This window comes from Scyliorhinus torazame, chromosome 6 (assembly GCF_047496885.1).
Source record: "Scyliorhinus torazame isolate Kashiwa2021f chromosome 6, sScyTor2.1, whole genome shotgun sequence".
In the NCBI taxonomy this organism is placed as follows: Eukaryota; Metazoa; Chordata; class Chondrichthyes; order Carcharhiniformes; family Scyliorhinidae; genus Scyliorhinus; species Scyliorhinus torazame.
In genome coordinates this window covers 107,489,102-107,505,631 of record NC_092712.1, presented here as the reverse complement: position 1 = coordinate 107,505,631, position 16,530 = coordinate 107,489,102, and the positions used below count along the sequence as shown (strand labels likewise).

Sequence of the window (16,530 nt, the reverse complement as noted above, 5' to 3'; positions counted from 1 at the left end):
TATCCCCCCTCCCCATATCCCCCCCTCCCCCATATCCCCCATATCCCCCCTCCCCATATCCCCCATACCCCCCCTCCCCCATATCCCCCCCTCCCCCATATCTCCCCTCCCCCATATCCCCCCTCCCCCATATCCCCCCTCCCCCATATCCCCCCTCCCCCATATCCCCCCCTCCCCCATATCCCCCATATCCCCAAGTGAATCCAGCCCTAACCTTAACCTCTGCAATGCACGCGCAACCGATGGCGTGCATTCATATACCTGCCTAACACTGTTGCCTTTTACCCCTGCCCCCCCCCCCCCCACAGGAGAAGCGCGCACACAACAATAGGGAGCATGTGAGGACTGGAGGAGGGCCCGCTGATGAGAGGCCACTGACCGTACACGAGGAAAGGGCCCTGGAACTGGCTGGCGGACCTGAGGACCGGGAGGTTGCTGATGCAGAGGTCGGGGGCGTACTAGCGAGTGAGCCACCGACAGCCCGTCCCCATATCCCCCCTCCCCTATATCCCCCTCCCCCGTATCACCTGATCACTGCCTGATGTCTAACCATGCATGCTTCATTGTGTATCGCAGGACCAAACGTCCAGGCACCCATCCCCGCAGATGCAGACCGCCCGCAGGATGCCCCTCGGAGACCACAGGAGACGGAGAGACCCGCACCCTCCAGCATACGACGCCCGCAGGATGCCCCTCGGAGACCACGGGAGACGGAGAGACCCGCACCCTCCAGCATGCGACACCCGCAGGATGCCCCTCGGAGACCACAGGAGACGGAGAGACCCGCACCCTCCAGCATGCGACGCCCGCAGGATGCCCCTCGGAGACCACGGGAGACGGAGAGACCCGGACCCTCCAGCATGCGACGCCCGCAGGATGCCCCTCGCACACCACGGGAGACGGAGAGACCTGGAGCAACAGGGAGACGACACCCCCGTCATGTGCGGGAGCGACCACCCAGCGATGAGGGGGGCAGCCACCGGCCCCCGTCACATCCAAGCCAGGACACCACTACCCAGGACACCACTACCCAGGATACCACTACCCAGGACACCACTACCCAGGAAACCCCTACCCGGGACAGCACTACCCAGGACACCCCTACCCGGGACAGCACTACCCAGGAAGACAAAATACCGGACAGTGACTCAGAGTGGATGGGTGGAGACGAACCCCCACCCCAAAGTGCCATGGACTCAGAGTGGGACGAAGAGCACGACACAACGCCACTGCTGTCACCAACACCCTCCACCATCGCAGAAACACTCACCACGGTTGGGCACTTTAGTGATGAGGCGTCTGGTACACTCACTGGTGCGCACAACACAGCCGTCCCGGTACAGCAGGTGGAGGTAGGAACGGCAGAGGGACCGGGAGGTCGGAGGGCAGCCCAGCCCAAGCGAACATCTGCCGCCCAGATGGATCCCAGGTTCCTGCAGTTACCAGACCCACACATAGATCCGATGCAACCACCGACCCGGAGACGAGCGAAGAGGGTGACGGGCGGCTTGCGGCGGCTGCGGTCGCAGGTGGAGGAGTCCACCCGCGTCCAGGAGCTGGGAGTGGTGCCGGTCATGCGTGCCACCCAGGCTGACACCGCACGGGTGGCGTCCGCGGTGGAGGCAATGGGTGCGACGGTGTCAGACATGGGGAACGGTTTGCGAGGCCTGGGGCCTTCCGTGCAGGCGGCGTCTGTGGCCCAGGAAATGGCTGCCCTCTCACAGGAGGCCATGAGCCAGTGCCAGCGCCAGATGGCAGAAGCGCTCAACGCCATAGCCCAGTCTCTGCAGGCCATGGCCCAGTCTCAGCAGGCCATGGCCCAGTCTCTGCAGGCCATCACTGAGGGCATCGGCGCCAGTGGCCATGTGCGAGCCGGCATCGCACTGTCACAGACAGTGTTTGCCAACCGCCTGGGCTCCATGGCTGCAAACCTGCAGACCCCTGTCGATACCAGCACGGGCCTCCAGGACTGGCAGCGCCAGATGTCGGGGGGGCGTCGGATGGCCAGTCCGTTCGCATCCCCCACCCATGTAGAGGCCTGGGGGCCATCGGGCACCCCAAGGGAGGAGGAGGTGGTGTGGTCCGTCCCGGCTCCCTCTATAGGGGAGGTCCCGGTACACCGCGACACCTCGGACTCCCCCCCCCCCCCTTCCGTCCCAGGTGCATCGGGTGGGCAACGGGCAGGACAGGCTGGCAGCTCGCCATCCCAGTCGCCCGGGCCGCAGCCTGGCCCATCTAGGCCAGGACGCCCCAGGAAACGGCCGCCAAAGGGATCCAGTGTCAGAGGGCAGGAATCACAGGAGTCCACCTCCAGTTCTGCTGTACCGTCTGGGGAACCACGTAGACGTAGTCAAAGGGCCCGTAAGGCCAAACAATTAGACACTGAGTAAGTTGGCATGGGTGCAGGGCACAGATGAGTTTTAGGCGCTAGGGCACGTGCATGAACTCCTTTGATTATTAAAGTCAATGTTACACCTACAGAAGCTGCCTTTGTGCTCTGTCCAAAGTGTGCGGGGGTGTCATGTACGTTGAGCGCAAGTGTGTGTGTGAGGGGTGGTCTTACCTCAGCCCCAGGTGAGTCTGCCCCCTTCCCCCTGGGCCGCCATCAACATCCCCCGGGCAGAGGACGGGACTGTGCGCTGCAGTGTCACAGCCGCATGCAGGGATGGTCCGGGTGGATGGTGGTACTGTGGCCATGGGTCAGACATAGTCCAACGATGTAGAGCCAGGAGCTCATCGCAGGGCGGGTTGTCATCATCCTCCATGGCCTGCGATAGACACGCGTCCACCCGCAACTGTGTGAGCCCGGCCCGTTGTGCCGCAGGTGGATCGGCAATGCGGGTGGGGTGGGTGGGGTTGGGGAGGGGGGTGAGGGTGCTGGATGGGAGGGGGGTGTGGGTGGTCGGCTGTTGCCATGGTGTGCGGTCTGTGGCCATACTACCCGATTCCCACGCCCATCTAGTCAGTGAAGCGGGCGTCTATCAGTCTGTCCCGTGCCCGCTGGGCCAGCCGGTAACGGTGGACAGCCACCCGCCTGTGCCTACCCCGTCTGCCCTGACCATTGCCCCCATCCCCCTCATCTGGGGAGGACTGGGCCTCTTCCTGCTGCTCCTCCACTCCGCCCTCCTCTGCCTGCGGCACATCGCCCCTCTGCTGGGCTATGTTGTGCAGGACGCAGCACACCACAATGATGCGGCCGACCCTATCTTACCGATACTGGAGGGCGCCCCCAGAGAGGTCCAGGCACCTGAAACGCATCTTCAGCACGCCAAAGCACCTCTCGATCACTCCCCTTGTCGCTACATGGGCATCATTGTAGCGGTTCTCCGCCTCATTGCGTGGCCTCCGTATAGGCGTCATCAGCCACGATCGCAATGGGTAGCCCCTGTCGCCCAGCAACCAGCCCCTCAGTCGGGGATGGCGTCCCTCGTACATGCCGGGGATGGATGACCGCGACAACATGAATGAGTCGTGTACACTGCCTGGGTGACGGGCGCAGACGTGCAGGATCATCATGCGGTGGTAGCAGACCACCTGTACGTTCATCGAATAGGTCCCCTTCCTATTAGTGAACACGGCCCTGTTATCTGCAGGTGGCCGCACGGCGACGTGCATCCCATCGATCGCGCTCTGGACCATGGGGAACCCGGCAACGGCAGAGAAGCCCACGGCCCGGGCATCTTGGCTGGCCCGGTCCACGGGGAAGCGGATGTAGCGGTGCGCCATGGCATATAGGGCATCTGTCACTGCCCGGATGCACCGATGCACCGATGTCTGCGATATGCCGGACAGGTCCCCACTCGGTGCCTGGAATGACCCCGTTGCATAAAAGTTCAGGGCCACCGTAACCTTGACGGACACGGGGAGAGGGTGTCCCCCGCCAGTGCCACGCGGTGACAGGTGTGCCAACAGGTGGCAGATGTGTGCCACGGTTTCCCGGCTCATCCGGAGTCTCCTCCTGCATTCCCGGTCCGTGAGGTCCTGGTATGACTGCCGGGGCCGGTACACACGGGGCGCCCTCGGGTGCCTCCGTTGCCGTGGGGCCGCGACGTCCTCCTCCCCCTCCTCGTCCTGTCGGTCAGGTGTCCCTCCAGCCTGGGCGGCTGCCGCCTGCCCCTCTGCGGCAGCCTGCGCCGCCTCTCTGGCACGCTCCTCCTCTTCCTCCTCCTCCTCCTCCTCATCCAGGGCAACATAGACATGAGCGGCTGCCACCACGGCGGCCAACATCGCTGGATGATCTGAAAACATGACGGCCTGGTGGGGGGGAGGGGAACGACGACATGTCATCATTGCCCATATCCCCTCCTCCCCCCAGCCAGGTGGCATGGACCGCATGGGTCCAACTGTTGGAGGCTGGCACCTGGCCAGGTGGACCAACTCATTTGCCCTCCCATCCCCCTCCTCGGCACGGACCCCCCCCCCAACCTCCACCCCAGCACGGAACGGACCCCCCCCAACCTCCACCCCAGCACGGACCCCACCCCCAACCTCCACCCCAGCACGGACCCCCCCCCCCCAACCTCCACCCCGGCACGGCACGGACCCCCCCCAACCTCCACCCGAGCACGGACCCCCTCCCAACCTCCACCCCAGCACGGACCCCCCCCCCCAACCTCCACCCCAGCACGGACCCCCCCCACAACCCCCAACCTCCACGCCGGCACAGCACGAACCCCCCCCAACCTCCACCCCAGCACGGACCCCTCCCCCAACCTCCACCCCAGCACGGACCCCCCCCCAACCCCCAACCTCCACCCCGGCACGGCACAGACCCCCCCCCCCAACCTCCACCCCAGCACGGACCCCCCCCAACCTCCACCCCAGCACGGACCCCCCCCCAACCCCCAACCTCCACCCCAGCACGGCACGGACCCCCCCCCCAACCTCCACCCCAGCACGGACACCCCCCAACCTCCACCCCAACACGGACCCCCCCCCCAACCTCCACCCCGGCACGGCACGGACCCCCCCCAACCTCCACCCCAGCACAGACACCCCCCCCAACCTCCACCCCAGCACGGACCCCCCCCCCAACCCCCAACCTCCACCCCAGCACGGCACGGACCCCCCCCCCAACCTCCACCCCAGCACGGACACCCCCCCAACCTCCACCCCAGCACGGACCGCCCCCCCAACCCCCAACCTCCACCACGGCACGGCACGGACCCCCCCCAACCTCCACCCCAGCACGGACCCCCCCCCAACCTCCACCCCAGCACGGACCCCCCCCCTTACCCCCAACCTCCACCCCGGCACGGCACGGACCCCCCCCCAACCTCCATCCCAGCACGGACCACCCCCAACCTCCACCCCAGCACGGACCCCCCCCCAACCCCCAACCTCCACCCCGGCACGGCACGGACCCCCCCCCAACCTCCACCCCGGCACGGCACGGACCCCCCCCCAACCTCCACCCCAGCACGGACCCCCCCCAACCCCCAACCTCCACCCCGGCACGGCACGGACCCCCCCCCAACCTCCACCCCAGCACGGACCCCCCCCCCCCCAGCCTCCACCCTAGCACGGACCCCCCCCCCAACCCCCAACCTCCACCCCGGCACGGACCCCCTCCCGGCACTCCCCCGGAGCCCAGCCTACTCTAACCACCCCCCCCCGCCGCACACACACACACACACAACCCGAGACACACCTCTCCTCACGCAATCAGACTGCGGCCACGCCATTGCCTGCCCAGAGCCAACCCCCCAGGCCGTCGCTCACCTCCACGCTGGTCGGCGTGAGCCTGGAGCACCGGGTCACGCCGATGAAAAGGAGGTTTGATTCACGTCGAAGTGAACGGTCATCACGTCGACGGGACTTCGGCCCATCCGGAAGGGAGAATATCGGCAGGCCGAAAATCGGCTGCCTTGCGCAGACCCGTGACATTCTCCGCAGCAGCGGCGCCATTAACGCCCCGCCGACTTTTCTCCCTTCGGAGACTTCGGCAGGGGCGGGATTCACGGCGGCCAACGGCCATTCTCCGACCCTCTGGGGGGGGCGGAGAATGACGCCCCCTAACTTCCACCGTACAAATGCAACCCAACCAACGTTTTGTACAAATTTAATAGCACTTATCTGCTTTACAATTCTATCCCTCGAGAAATGAACAGTTTGTCTGCTTCCATTTTTAAAAATATTCTAAACGTACAAAAACATAAATAATCCAGGGAGCACACTCCCTAACTCACAGTTTTACAGCCTGTACAAATTCTTCCCCTTTCTCACCCCCCCCCCCCCCCCACCCCCCCCCCCCCCAAACAAACAACTCCTCAAACATGGCCACGAACAGTCGCCACCATGCCTCAGAGCTCTCCGCTGAACCCCTCAGTTCAAACTTAATTTTCTCCAAACGGAGGAAGTCATACAGGTCCCCTGGCCAGGCCACCGCGCCCGGCAGCGTATTCGACCGCCATTACAATAAAAGTCTTCTCCGGGCATCATAGAGGCAAAGGCCACAACATCAGCCTTCGCCCTCCATCAGTTCCGGCTTTTCCGATATCTCAATAATCGCCACCATTGGGTCCGGCCCGATCTCCATCCCCACAATCTTTGCTAGCGCCCCGAACACTCCCGCCCAGTATCTCTCTTGGACTGGGGTGAGCACAGTAAGAAGTCTTACAACACCAGTTAAAGTCCAACAGGTTTATTTCAACCTGAGGAAGGAGCTGCACTCTGAAAGCTAGTGATTTGAAACAAACCTGTTGGACTTTAACCTGGTGTCGTAAGACTTCTTACTATATTCATCCTCACTCCACACTCCACAACCTATCTCCCCTCCCAACTCCTCCTCCCATTTCTCCTTGAGCCTCACCACCTGCATACCCCCCTGCTCCCCCAGCCACCCGTATATGTTCCCAATCCTACCCTCCACTTCCACGACCGGAAGCAGCAACCGTTCCAAAAGGACATATTTCGGAAGCCTGGGAAACCCTTTCCACATCTTCCATGCAAAGTCCCTTACTTGTAAATACCTAAATTCACTTCCGTTCAGGAGCTCCATCCTCTCCCTCAGCTCTTCTACGCTTGCGAACCACTCTTCCAAGTACAAATCCCTCGCACTCACCAACCCCACCTCTCTCCACTTTCTGTAAATACCATCTCCCCTTGTTTAAACCCATGGTTCTCACACAGTGGCATTAACACCCTCATCCCCTCCATCCTAAAATGTCTCCTCAGCTGGTTCCACACCTTTATTGTGGACTGTACAACCGGGCTCTCTATATATCTCCTCGGTGCCAGCAGTAACGCTAACGTCACCATGGCCTTCAGGCTGGACCCCCTACATGACTTCCTCCTTCCTAACCCATTCGAACCCCTTTCCTTCCCACCACCGCCTCACTTTCTCCACATTTGCTGCCCAATAGTAGTGCAGCAAGTTTGGTAATGCAAACCCCCCTTTCTGCCTCTGCCCCGATACCTTCCCTGCTCATACAAACTCTGAAAAAAGGCCTTTGGAATAAAAATTGTGGCCGTCTGAAATCTAAATGGGAACCTTGGCAGGACATTCATTTTCACCACTTGAACCCTCCCTTCCACCTTCAGGTGCAGTTGATCCCACCTCCTAAAAGTCCTCCCTTATCTCCTCCACCAACTTTCTTAAATTCTACTTATGCAGCGTCGCCCACTCTCCCATCACCTGGATCCCTACCTACCTGGCTACACTAAATGGCAGCCCCCCTAAATTGGCTCTGTGACCCGACTCATTCAACAGGAACACATCACTTTTCTCCTCGTTCAACTTATAACCCAAGAAAGCCCCAAACCTCTCTAATAAGCTCATAATCCTACCCATACTCTCCAGCAGGTCTGACGCATATAATAGCAGGTCATCCGCATATAGTGACACCGTTGCTCCCTACTCCCCCTCCTGATCCCCTGCCACTCTGCTAAGGGCCATCACCAAGGGCTCTATTGCCCGCCTGAGCAAGCAGTCACGGTGACAGCAGGCAACCCTGCCTCGCTCCCCTATGCAACCCAAAACTCCGTGAGCTCTCCTCATTGGTCCGTACGCTCGCCACCAGGGCCACGTACAACAGATGCACCACCCAGACCACAAATTTTGGCCCAAATCCAAACCTTCCCAGAACCCCGAACAGGTACCGCCATTCCACCCTGTCAAATACCTTCTCCACATCTAAAGACACCACCAAGTTCGGTACCCGTCTTCTCGATCGGGTCTTGATCATATTCAGTAATCGCCTTTTATTGCTCGAGAGATTCCTGCAGTTTACGAAGCCTGTTTGATCCTCTGCAACCACCCCCGGGACACATTCTTCCATCCCCCCTGCCACTAACTTGGCCAGCACTTTCACAGCGATATGGACCTGTACAACCCACATTCTAACGGGTCCTTCCCTTTCTTTGGTGTTAGCATAATTGTCGCCTGTGTCTTTATCTCTGACCGCTCCCACTTCTCCAGCGCCTCACTAAATGCCCTCAGTAAGTGTGGTGCCATTTATGCCAGAAACCCCTTATAGAATTCCGCCAGGCAACCGTCTGCCCCAGAAGCCTTCCCCGACTTCATCCCTCTTATACTCTCCATGACCTCCCTTAGCCTTAAAGGCTCCTCTCCACATCCAGCCGTGGAAATTCCAGGCAGTCGAGAAACCACCCGATATCCCCATCCTCACCCCCCGGGTCTGCCCTGCAGAATTCCTCATAATATCCCCTAGATGCCTTGTTTATCTTCCCCGACTCTGATACTACCGCCCCCTTCCCTGTCTATACCCTCAAGATTTCCCTGGACATGGCCTACCTCCATAGCTGATGGGCTAACATGCGGCTCGCCTTCTCTCCATATTCATACTGCACCACCCTTGACCCCGCAGCTGCCCAACCGCCCTTCCTGTCATCAACCTGTCGAACTGTCCCTGTAACTTTTTTCTTTGCGCCAATCCCTCCACAGTGGGGGCCCTCGAATACTCCCTATCCACCTCGAATACTCCCTGCCCACCTTGAATATTCCCTGCCCACCTCGAATACTCCCTGCCCACCTTGAATATTCCCTGCCCACCTCGAATACTCCCTGTCCACCTTGATCATCTCGCCCAATAGTTGCTCTTACTACTCTCTTCCTTTCCTAACTTCATGCGCCTTGAACAAGATAATCTCCACCCGAACCACCACCTTTAATGCCTCCCAGAATGTGGCCGCCGATACCTCCCCATTTTGGTTCAACTCCACAAGTCCTTAATTACCGACCGCATCTTACAGCAAAACCCCCTGTCCGCTAACAGCCCTGAATCTAACCTCCATCCTGGCATCTGCTCACATCCTGCACAAAGCCAAACCTCCAACCAGTGCGGCGTGTGGACCGAGATTACTACCCCCGCATACTCTGCCCCCAGAACCTCAACCAACACCTCACGGCTCACCACAAAAAAGTCAATTCTGGAATATACCTTCTACACGTGCAAAATGAAGGAGTTCTTCAATCTCCACTGGTCTACCATACTCATCCTTTCCATAAACCCTCCCAGATCCTTCGCCATCCACAGCCTTCCCATTGGCCTGGGGCTCAACCTGTCCACTCTCAGCTCCAGCACACAATTAAAGTCTCCTCGCATAATCAACTGATGTGTGGCCAAGTCTGGAATCACTCCCAGCAGCCCCCTCACAAACCCCACGTCATCCAAATTCAGTGCACATACATTCACTAGCACCACCGGCAATCCCTAAAACTCCCTGCTCACCATTATGTACCTCCTACCTGGGTCCCTCACTTCTTTCACACTCACAAATCCTATCTATTTACTCAGCAAAATGGTCACCCCAGCGACGTTGAGTCAACCCCCGAGTGAAATACCTGGCCCACCCATCCATCCCTTTCTTAGCCTAACCTGATCCCTCGTGCAGAGGTGCGCCTCTTGCAGAAAGACCACCCTCGCCTGCAGACTCCTTAGGTGCGCAAAGACCCGAGATCTCTTCACTGGCCCGTTGAGCTCCCGCACGTTCCATGTTTTAAGCCTTACCGGAGCTTGCACCTCCACCCTCTACTTTCTGCATCGTCCTCTATCGATTCTGTCCCCTTAAATTTCACCCCAATACCGGGCCCACACGAGATGGCCTCCTTCTCTGCCCATGACCACGCTTCTTCTCCAACCCTGCCACGTCGCATCTCCTTCAAGCCCCACCCCTCCCCCCGTCCAGGTGACCCTCCCCCCTAGGCCATTCCTCGCAGCCATCCCCCTCACCTCACTTCTGTTCACCAGCATTACCTGTCAGCTTGACAGCTCCTGCCCGAAGGCTCCTCCTACCTACCCCACCGCCCTTTCCCCCACCCCCTCCTCCTTGATCTGTGTAAGCATCTCACTGTGGACCTCACGCTCCCCCACCCAAACAAAGACACATCCAAAATCACAGATCGCCACCTCCAAAAAATAAACATCACAACAGATGGCAGGAGGGGGGAGCAGTTGACCCCTTACAAACTTATTACCCCCTGAACAAATTGTTGTCCCAACAGAAACCGTCCACTTGGGAAGAAAGAAAATCCCCCCACGTTCCAACCCCCACATTATCCCGTGTCCACTGAACTTCGTTGTGCCAACTCCTCCATCCCCCATCAAATTTCAGTTCTCCCCCAGTTTATGCTCTTTAATAAAGTTATTGGCCTCCTCTGGAATTTCAAAATAATACTCCCGGACTTCGAAAGTCACCCACAGTTTTGACGGGTACAGCATCCTGAACCTAATCTGCCATCTCTCGAGAGCCGCCTTGGACCTGTTGAACCCAACAAGCCTTTTTGCCAGCTTCACTCCAATGTCTTGGTATATTCGGACCTTGTTCCCCTCCCATTCACAAATCTGTTTCTCCTGGATATTTTCCTTCTCTACAAACTTGTGGAGCCTCACAATCACCGCCCGTGGTGGCTCCCCCACTCTTGGCTTCTGCCTCAGAGACCTGTGCGCTCTATCCACCTCCGGGGCCTTGTCCAGCACCCCTCTACCGCCAGCCCTGCCAACATCCTTGAGACATACCCCGTAGCACTCATGCCTTCCAGTCCTTCAGGCAGGCCAACGATACACAGGTTCTGCCTTCTCTTAATTTCCAAGGTGTACGTGGCTTCTTTATTCTTCCTACCAAATAGAATCACCTAACACATACCGATGTTGAAATTAATTTGCCATATACACATCCATTCAGCAAATATATTCATGCCACATCAAGTGACATAAGCCATACGAAATTAAGTGTTTCTGGACATTGGGGTAGAAGTACCATCATAAACTGATTTGCATAACCTTTTCCTTTTAATCCAGGTTTTTGATGTTTTTACAGTATGTTTCAGGCCCAAAGTTTTAAAAAACCAATCTGGGTCAATCCTATCTAAATTAGGGATACTTATTAGTCTTAAGCCAGAACGTAAATCTGTTGGTTCTGACTTCTAAAGAGCTCAGATTTTATGTAGCGAGATGGAAGTTTTGAGTTAAGTTAATTTTGCAATTGCTGAAGGAAATTTGCCTGCCTTTGGCTTTTATTCAATGTGGAGGCTGTTTAAACAGTCCTCAAACAAGCCAAACTACATGATTAGTGCAAAACCTGCGTAATTACTCACCGTAGAATTAAGTACAATAGCAGCCCCAGTATAGAAGATAGCAAGAATTGTTCACAGTTCGTCTATCCAGATATTCTGACCATTAACAATGAATAGAAAAATCTAGCAGCGCATGGTATGTCTGAGGTGATGTAAATACTTAAATCTAATGATTGTTCATTCATGGCGCTACTCATGACTATTGTGCCACCTAATGGTTAAATGCATCAGGGCTATTTCCCATTACTTAAACTTTAGATCATTTTGTCAAATATGACCGAATGAATTTGGAGCCTGGAATCTTGTGACATATTGTCAACCTTTATTTAAGCTTCTTGAGAATTTAATGATGAGGTAGAATAGTTTGGAAAATATTAAACAGTGGTAATCAAACAAAGTAATGTGTAAAAAGAAATGCTGTAATAAAAACTCCTTCTGAAACTTTTAATACCCAGCTGTTGTGCATTATTGCATTGTAAGTTTGTCTTTGTTATGAGCATTTAAACAATATTTAATTTGTTTGATGTGAAGAAAAAATATCTGGCTGTGTCTAGACGTGAAGTCATAAACTAGAGTTTACAGTTGTTGTACTTCTAGTGTAATCACTTTGTTGTGGTGAGAATTTATCATTTAATCTGGCACTGTTTCCATAGTTCGGTTTCTTTGATCGAGCTCGCCCACCTCAAGACGACATGAGAGATCGAGAACAGCTCCACCCAGAAAAGAATACAGATGCCTGAGGACTGACTACAACAGCCTTAATCCACTAACAACTACTTTAAAAATGTGTCCACACCACTGACACTTATTTCCTTATATTTGCTTTTAGTGAAAGTGAAGTAGAAAAGAAATAGCAGCAAATGAACACTGAGCGAGGCAATTCAACAGGGGAGTGCCATTGTTGACTATGCAATCACCTGCAAGTTACTTTGCAGTTAGCATTCTGCCAGGATAACACAATAAAATGCCTCTTAATAACTTGTAGGGATATTGGGTGGGACTGTTTTTATGTTACACTGTTTATTTTGCAGTACATTTTTAAGTGCAAGTGCTGTGCACTTTGTAAATCAGATAAAATTCTGTCTGATTCCAATTAGAAAAAGTCTTTACATATAGTCAGAAACTTTTTATATTGTGTTCGTGTCACAGGTTCAGTGTTTTAAGTGCACTACCATTTTTCATGAATTGCATATAACCTTCCTTTTTGGGCAACTCATTTGAAATACACAAGGCAATAAGATCTTAACGTGTTGTAAAGCAATCATAGTGTTGATTTTTCTTGTTTGTACTGAGAGTTAAAATACTGGCACAGTGACTCAATTCCGACAATCCAAAAACCAGCCAGACATTTTTCTGGTTGCCGTGCATGAGTTTTAATTATTAGATGAGTGAAATAACTGAATAGCTTGTTTAGTAAGAGTGCTGAATTGGCTCGCTGTCGGACCGACTAGTTATCAGCTTTGTGCACCTGTCCTTCCCTACAATTCGAGTGACCCTTGACCACACCCAACCTGGTCCGACCTGAATTTCCCCACCTGATCCAGTTAAAGCACCCAACTCAAAATCCGGCAAGATCCAAAATCCGGCACTGACTTGGTCCCAAGGTTGCTAGTTTTGCGACAAAGCATAAGGGATTTTACTGAAAGCTGAACAAATCTCTGAACAAAAATTATTTTGTTTTAATGAGAAGTAAACCTGAACAAATATGACTAGCTGGGAAGGAGGTAATTGCAACATAAATCATTAAGTGTGGTCCTTCATTATGTGGCTTTACAAAGGATCCTGCACTCAATATTCAGACATTTTCATGTGAAGCAATTTGAAGCATGATGTCACCCAACACTGGTAGTGGGAGTAACAGATTTTTAAGCGTGCAATATTTTCTATATGTATTTATATGTTTTGGAAGCATGTTTACACTGGGATTTTGCCATATGTGGAATTTGCATTAAGGATTTTCTAAGTTTTGTCTGTTTTACGGTGATAATGATCTTACAACTGAAGGGAGTACTGATGAGGACTTGCATAACCTCTATGCAGTAATGAGGCATCAATTTCCATTGATATCATAGTTGGTACCATAGTTTTTCATTTTACACACGTTTCAAATAGTCACAAAATTATTCAACTTCTGTATAAAAGATTTGTATGTTATGTACCATTTTGGAATATTTCTGATTGAAGTGAAAAATATCCACTCTCACAACGGATACTGTTGTACGATAAGTATATATTGCAAATGTACAATTGTGTTGGTATTGCTGATAGTAAGAGGGTTTTGTTAGATTCAACAATGCAGGATCACTTGTTACTGATAAGGTTGTAAATTTTTTGACATTTGGAGCAAAAGGTATCCAATTCTCCTGGTGTTCCATTTTAAAATGTACTTATATGTATATCTGATAAACCCATGTCATATACGTTTTGTTATCCAAACCCAATAAAACAGAACAGTTAACACTGGGATGTATTCTAACTCAATTGGGAGATAAAAGCACGGTTGGTGAAAATCAAAGTGAACTTCAATCTATACCTGGGGCGTCATTCTCCGACCCCCCGCCGGGTTGGAGAATCGCCGGGGGCTGCCGTGAATCCCGCCCCCGCCGGTTGCCGAAGTACCGGATATTCGGCGGGGGCGGGAATCGGGCCGCGCCGGTTGGCGGGCCCCCCCGCTCGATTCTCCGGCCCGGATGGGCCGAAGTCCCGCCGATACATTGCCTGTCCCGCCGGCGTGGATTAAACCACCTTTTGAACGGCGGGACAAGGCGGCGCGGGCGGGCTCCGGGGTCCTGGGGGGGGGGGCGCGGGGCGATCTGGCCCCGGGGGGTGCCCCCACGGTGGCCTGGCCCGCGATCGGGGCTCACCGATCCGCGGGCGGGCCTGTGCCGTGGGGGTACTCTTTCCCTTCCGCCTCCGCCACGGTCTCCACCATGGCGGTGGCGGAAGAGACTCCCTCCACTGCGCATGCGTGGGAAACTGTCAGCGGCCGCTGACGCTCCCGCGCATGCGCCGCCCCGAGATGTCATTTCCGCGCCAGCTGGCGGGGCAACAAAAGCCGTTTCCGCCAGCTGGCGGGGCGGAAATTCCTCTGGCGTCGGCCTAGCCCCTCAATGTTGGGGCTCGGCCCCCAAAGATGCAGAGCATTCCGCACCTTTGGGGTGGCGCGATGCCCGTCTGATTGGCGCCGTTTTGGGCGCCAGTCGGCGGACATCGCGCCGTTTCGGGAGAATTTCGCCCCTGATCTATGACGTGCGCTTGAAGATTGTGGATTCTTCCTCTCCAGTCTGTGTGTTGCACTGTCTCTATGTTACAATTTTATTGGTCAGGAACATACATGGAGCAAGCTAGATAGGGGATAGTTTACATCAACACTTCTGACTCAATGACCTCGGCAGTAAAATCTCTGCAGAACCCTGGAGTGTGCTGCAAATTCATGCTGGTGGCCATGAAAATTGTACCGTCATGGATAAGAGTTGAAAATTACAGGATTGGTCATGGGGCATTTTGCTGCAAAGGATCCCTTGCTGTTGTTAGACCTGACCTGACGAGGAACTCTAATGATATGGCAATAATTAGAGTAGATGGACAGGACCTCCGGACTGCAAAAGTCAAATACATGATACTCTTGAGGTTCTCCACAATTAGAGACTGCTGTAAAATTATATTTTAGTTGTGGGGAACAAGCTGATCTTCAGAGTGCTATAGTGAATCAAGATTTGCTACCGCTTGCACAAGAAAGCATGAGGATGCATGGACCAATTGTTAATAGATTGCATGAAGCCAGATGAAAAGTAATTTGTGTCTGTTCTGCAGATAGGTCCATTCTTTCACAGCTATGTACAAGGGGAACTGAACTTAAATTTCTGCTGCATTTGCCAACTTAACTGAACGGCTAGGATCCAGAAGCATAAAACTAGAGTGCAACTCATGGGAAGAGACCCATTACAAAGTTATAAAATAAATCAAAAAGTTGAAAACTGTGTGGTGGAGGACGTTTTATTAGATTCTGATGCAGCAGAATAGGATTTTAATGCTACAATTAATTACCGAAGAATTCCAAAAGGAATGTTTGAAAGAAAGTTTGAAATTGTGAAATAAGTTGAAAACCAAATCCACATTTCAATTGTTTTCCAAATTCGTATAATGATATTCAAAAAAGGTAGACAGACAGGAGCCGGAGAAACAGCATGCATTGTTCTGGCTGGCAGATTTAAATAGTTAGAAAATGCAGTCTACTGCATGCTATTTGGTTACATAACTGTGTCGAAGTTAGGGAGGGAAAAAAATGCTCGTTTTATTTGTAAATATTGAATATGACTACATTTTATAAAAACACTGGGCGGGATTCTCCGTCACTACAGGCCCGTGTTTTGGTGCGGCACCAGGAACCTCTTACCCGGCAGCCAGCCAATGGTGTTTCCCATTGTGGCTACCCCACGCCATCGGGAAATCTACGGAAGTATCCCGCCCATTGTTTTTCTGCTTGACTGATTGTAATGGGGCCATTTTCAAATGACACAGGCTTCACATTTGTAACATTTTGTTTTGAAATATACTTGTTTCTGACCCACATAAGCACATCTCTCGTGAAATAAGAAGTTTTTAAAATATATATTTTTATTGAACTTTCATCATTTTATCCAAATCAAAAACCCAATAACACATATAACAATAATAGCAAGAAAAAAAAAGAAAATACACCACCCAAACCCAGAACTACCACCCCACGCCCCACTAACAATGACCAGCCCCTTAGAGTGCAGTATAAATGGCCACCATCTACGATAGAACACATCGATTGACCTCTTCACCGTGAACTTGACCTTCTCAAGGTACAAAACTCCATGAAGTCACCCAGCCATGTTGCGGTGCTAGGTAGTGTCACCTACCCCCAACTCAACCGAATCTGCCTCCGGGCCAGCAAAGAGGTGAATGCCAGAGCATCTGCACCCACCCCACCCTCAGTTCGACTGGCCCGCCACCACAAATACAGC

General features: G+C 53.9%; 1 protein-coding gene across 1 annotated transcript in view; it reads left to right on the top strand.

Moving 5' to 3' along the window:
- The window catches only part of itga8 (integrin, alpha 8), a 328,234-nt gene extending 314,235 nt beyond the window's left edge, over positions 1 to 13,999 (top strand). Inside the window, exon 30 of the mRNA XM_072508666.1 lies at positions 12,190 to 13,999. Within this exon, the coding sequence (XP_072364767.1) occupies positions 12,190 to 12,276 (87 nt within the window). The 3' untranslated portion in view covers positions 12,277 to 13,999. The remainder of the gene's footprint in view (positions 1 to 12,189) is intronic.
- Positions 14,000 to 16,530: the final 2,531 nt, after the last annotated feature.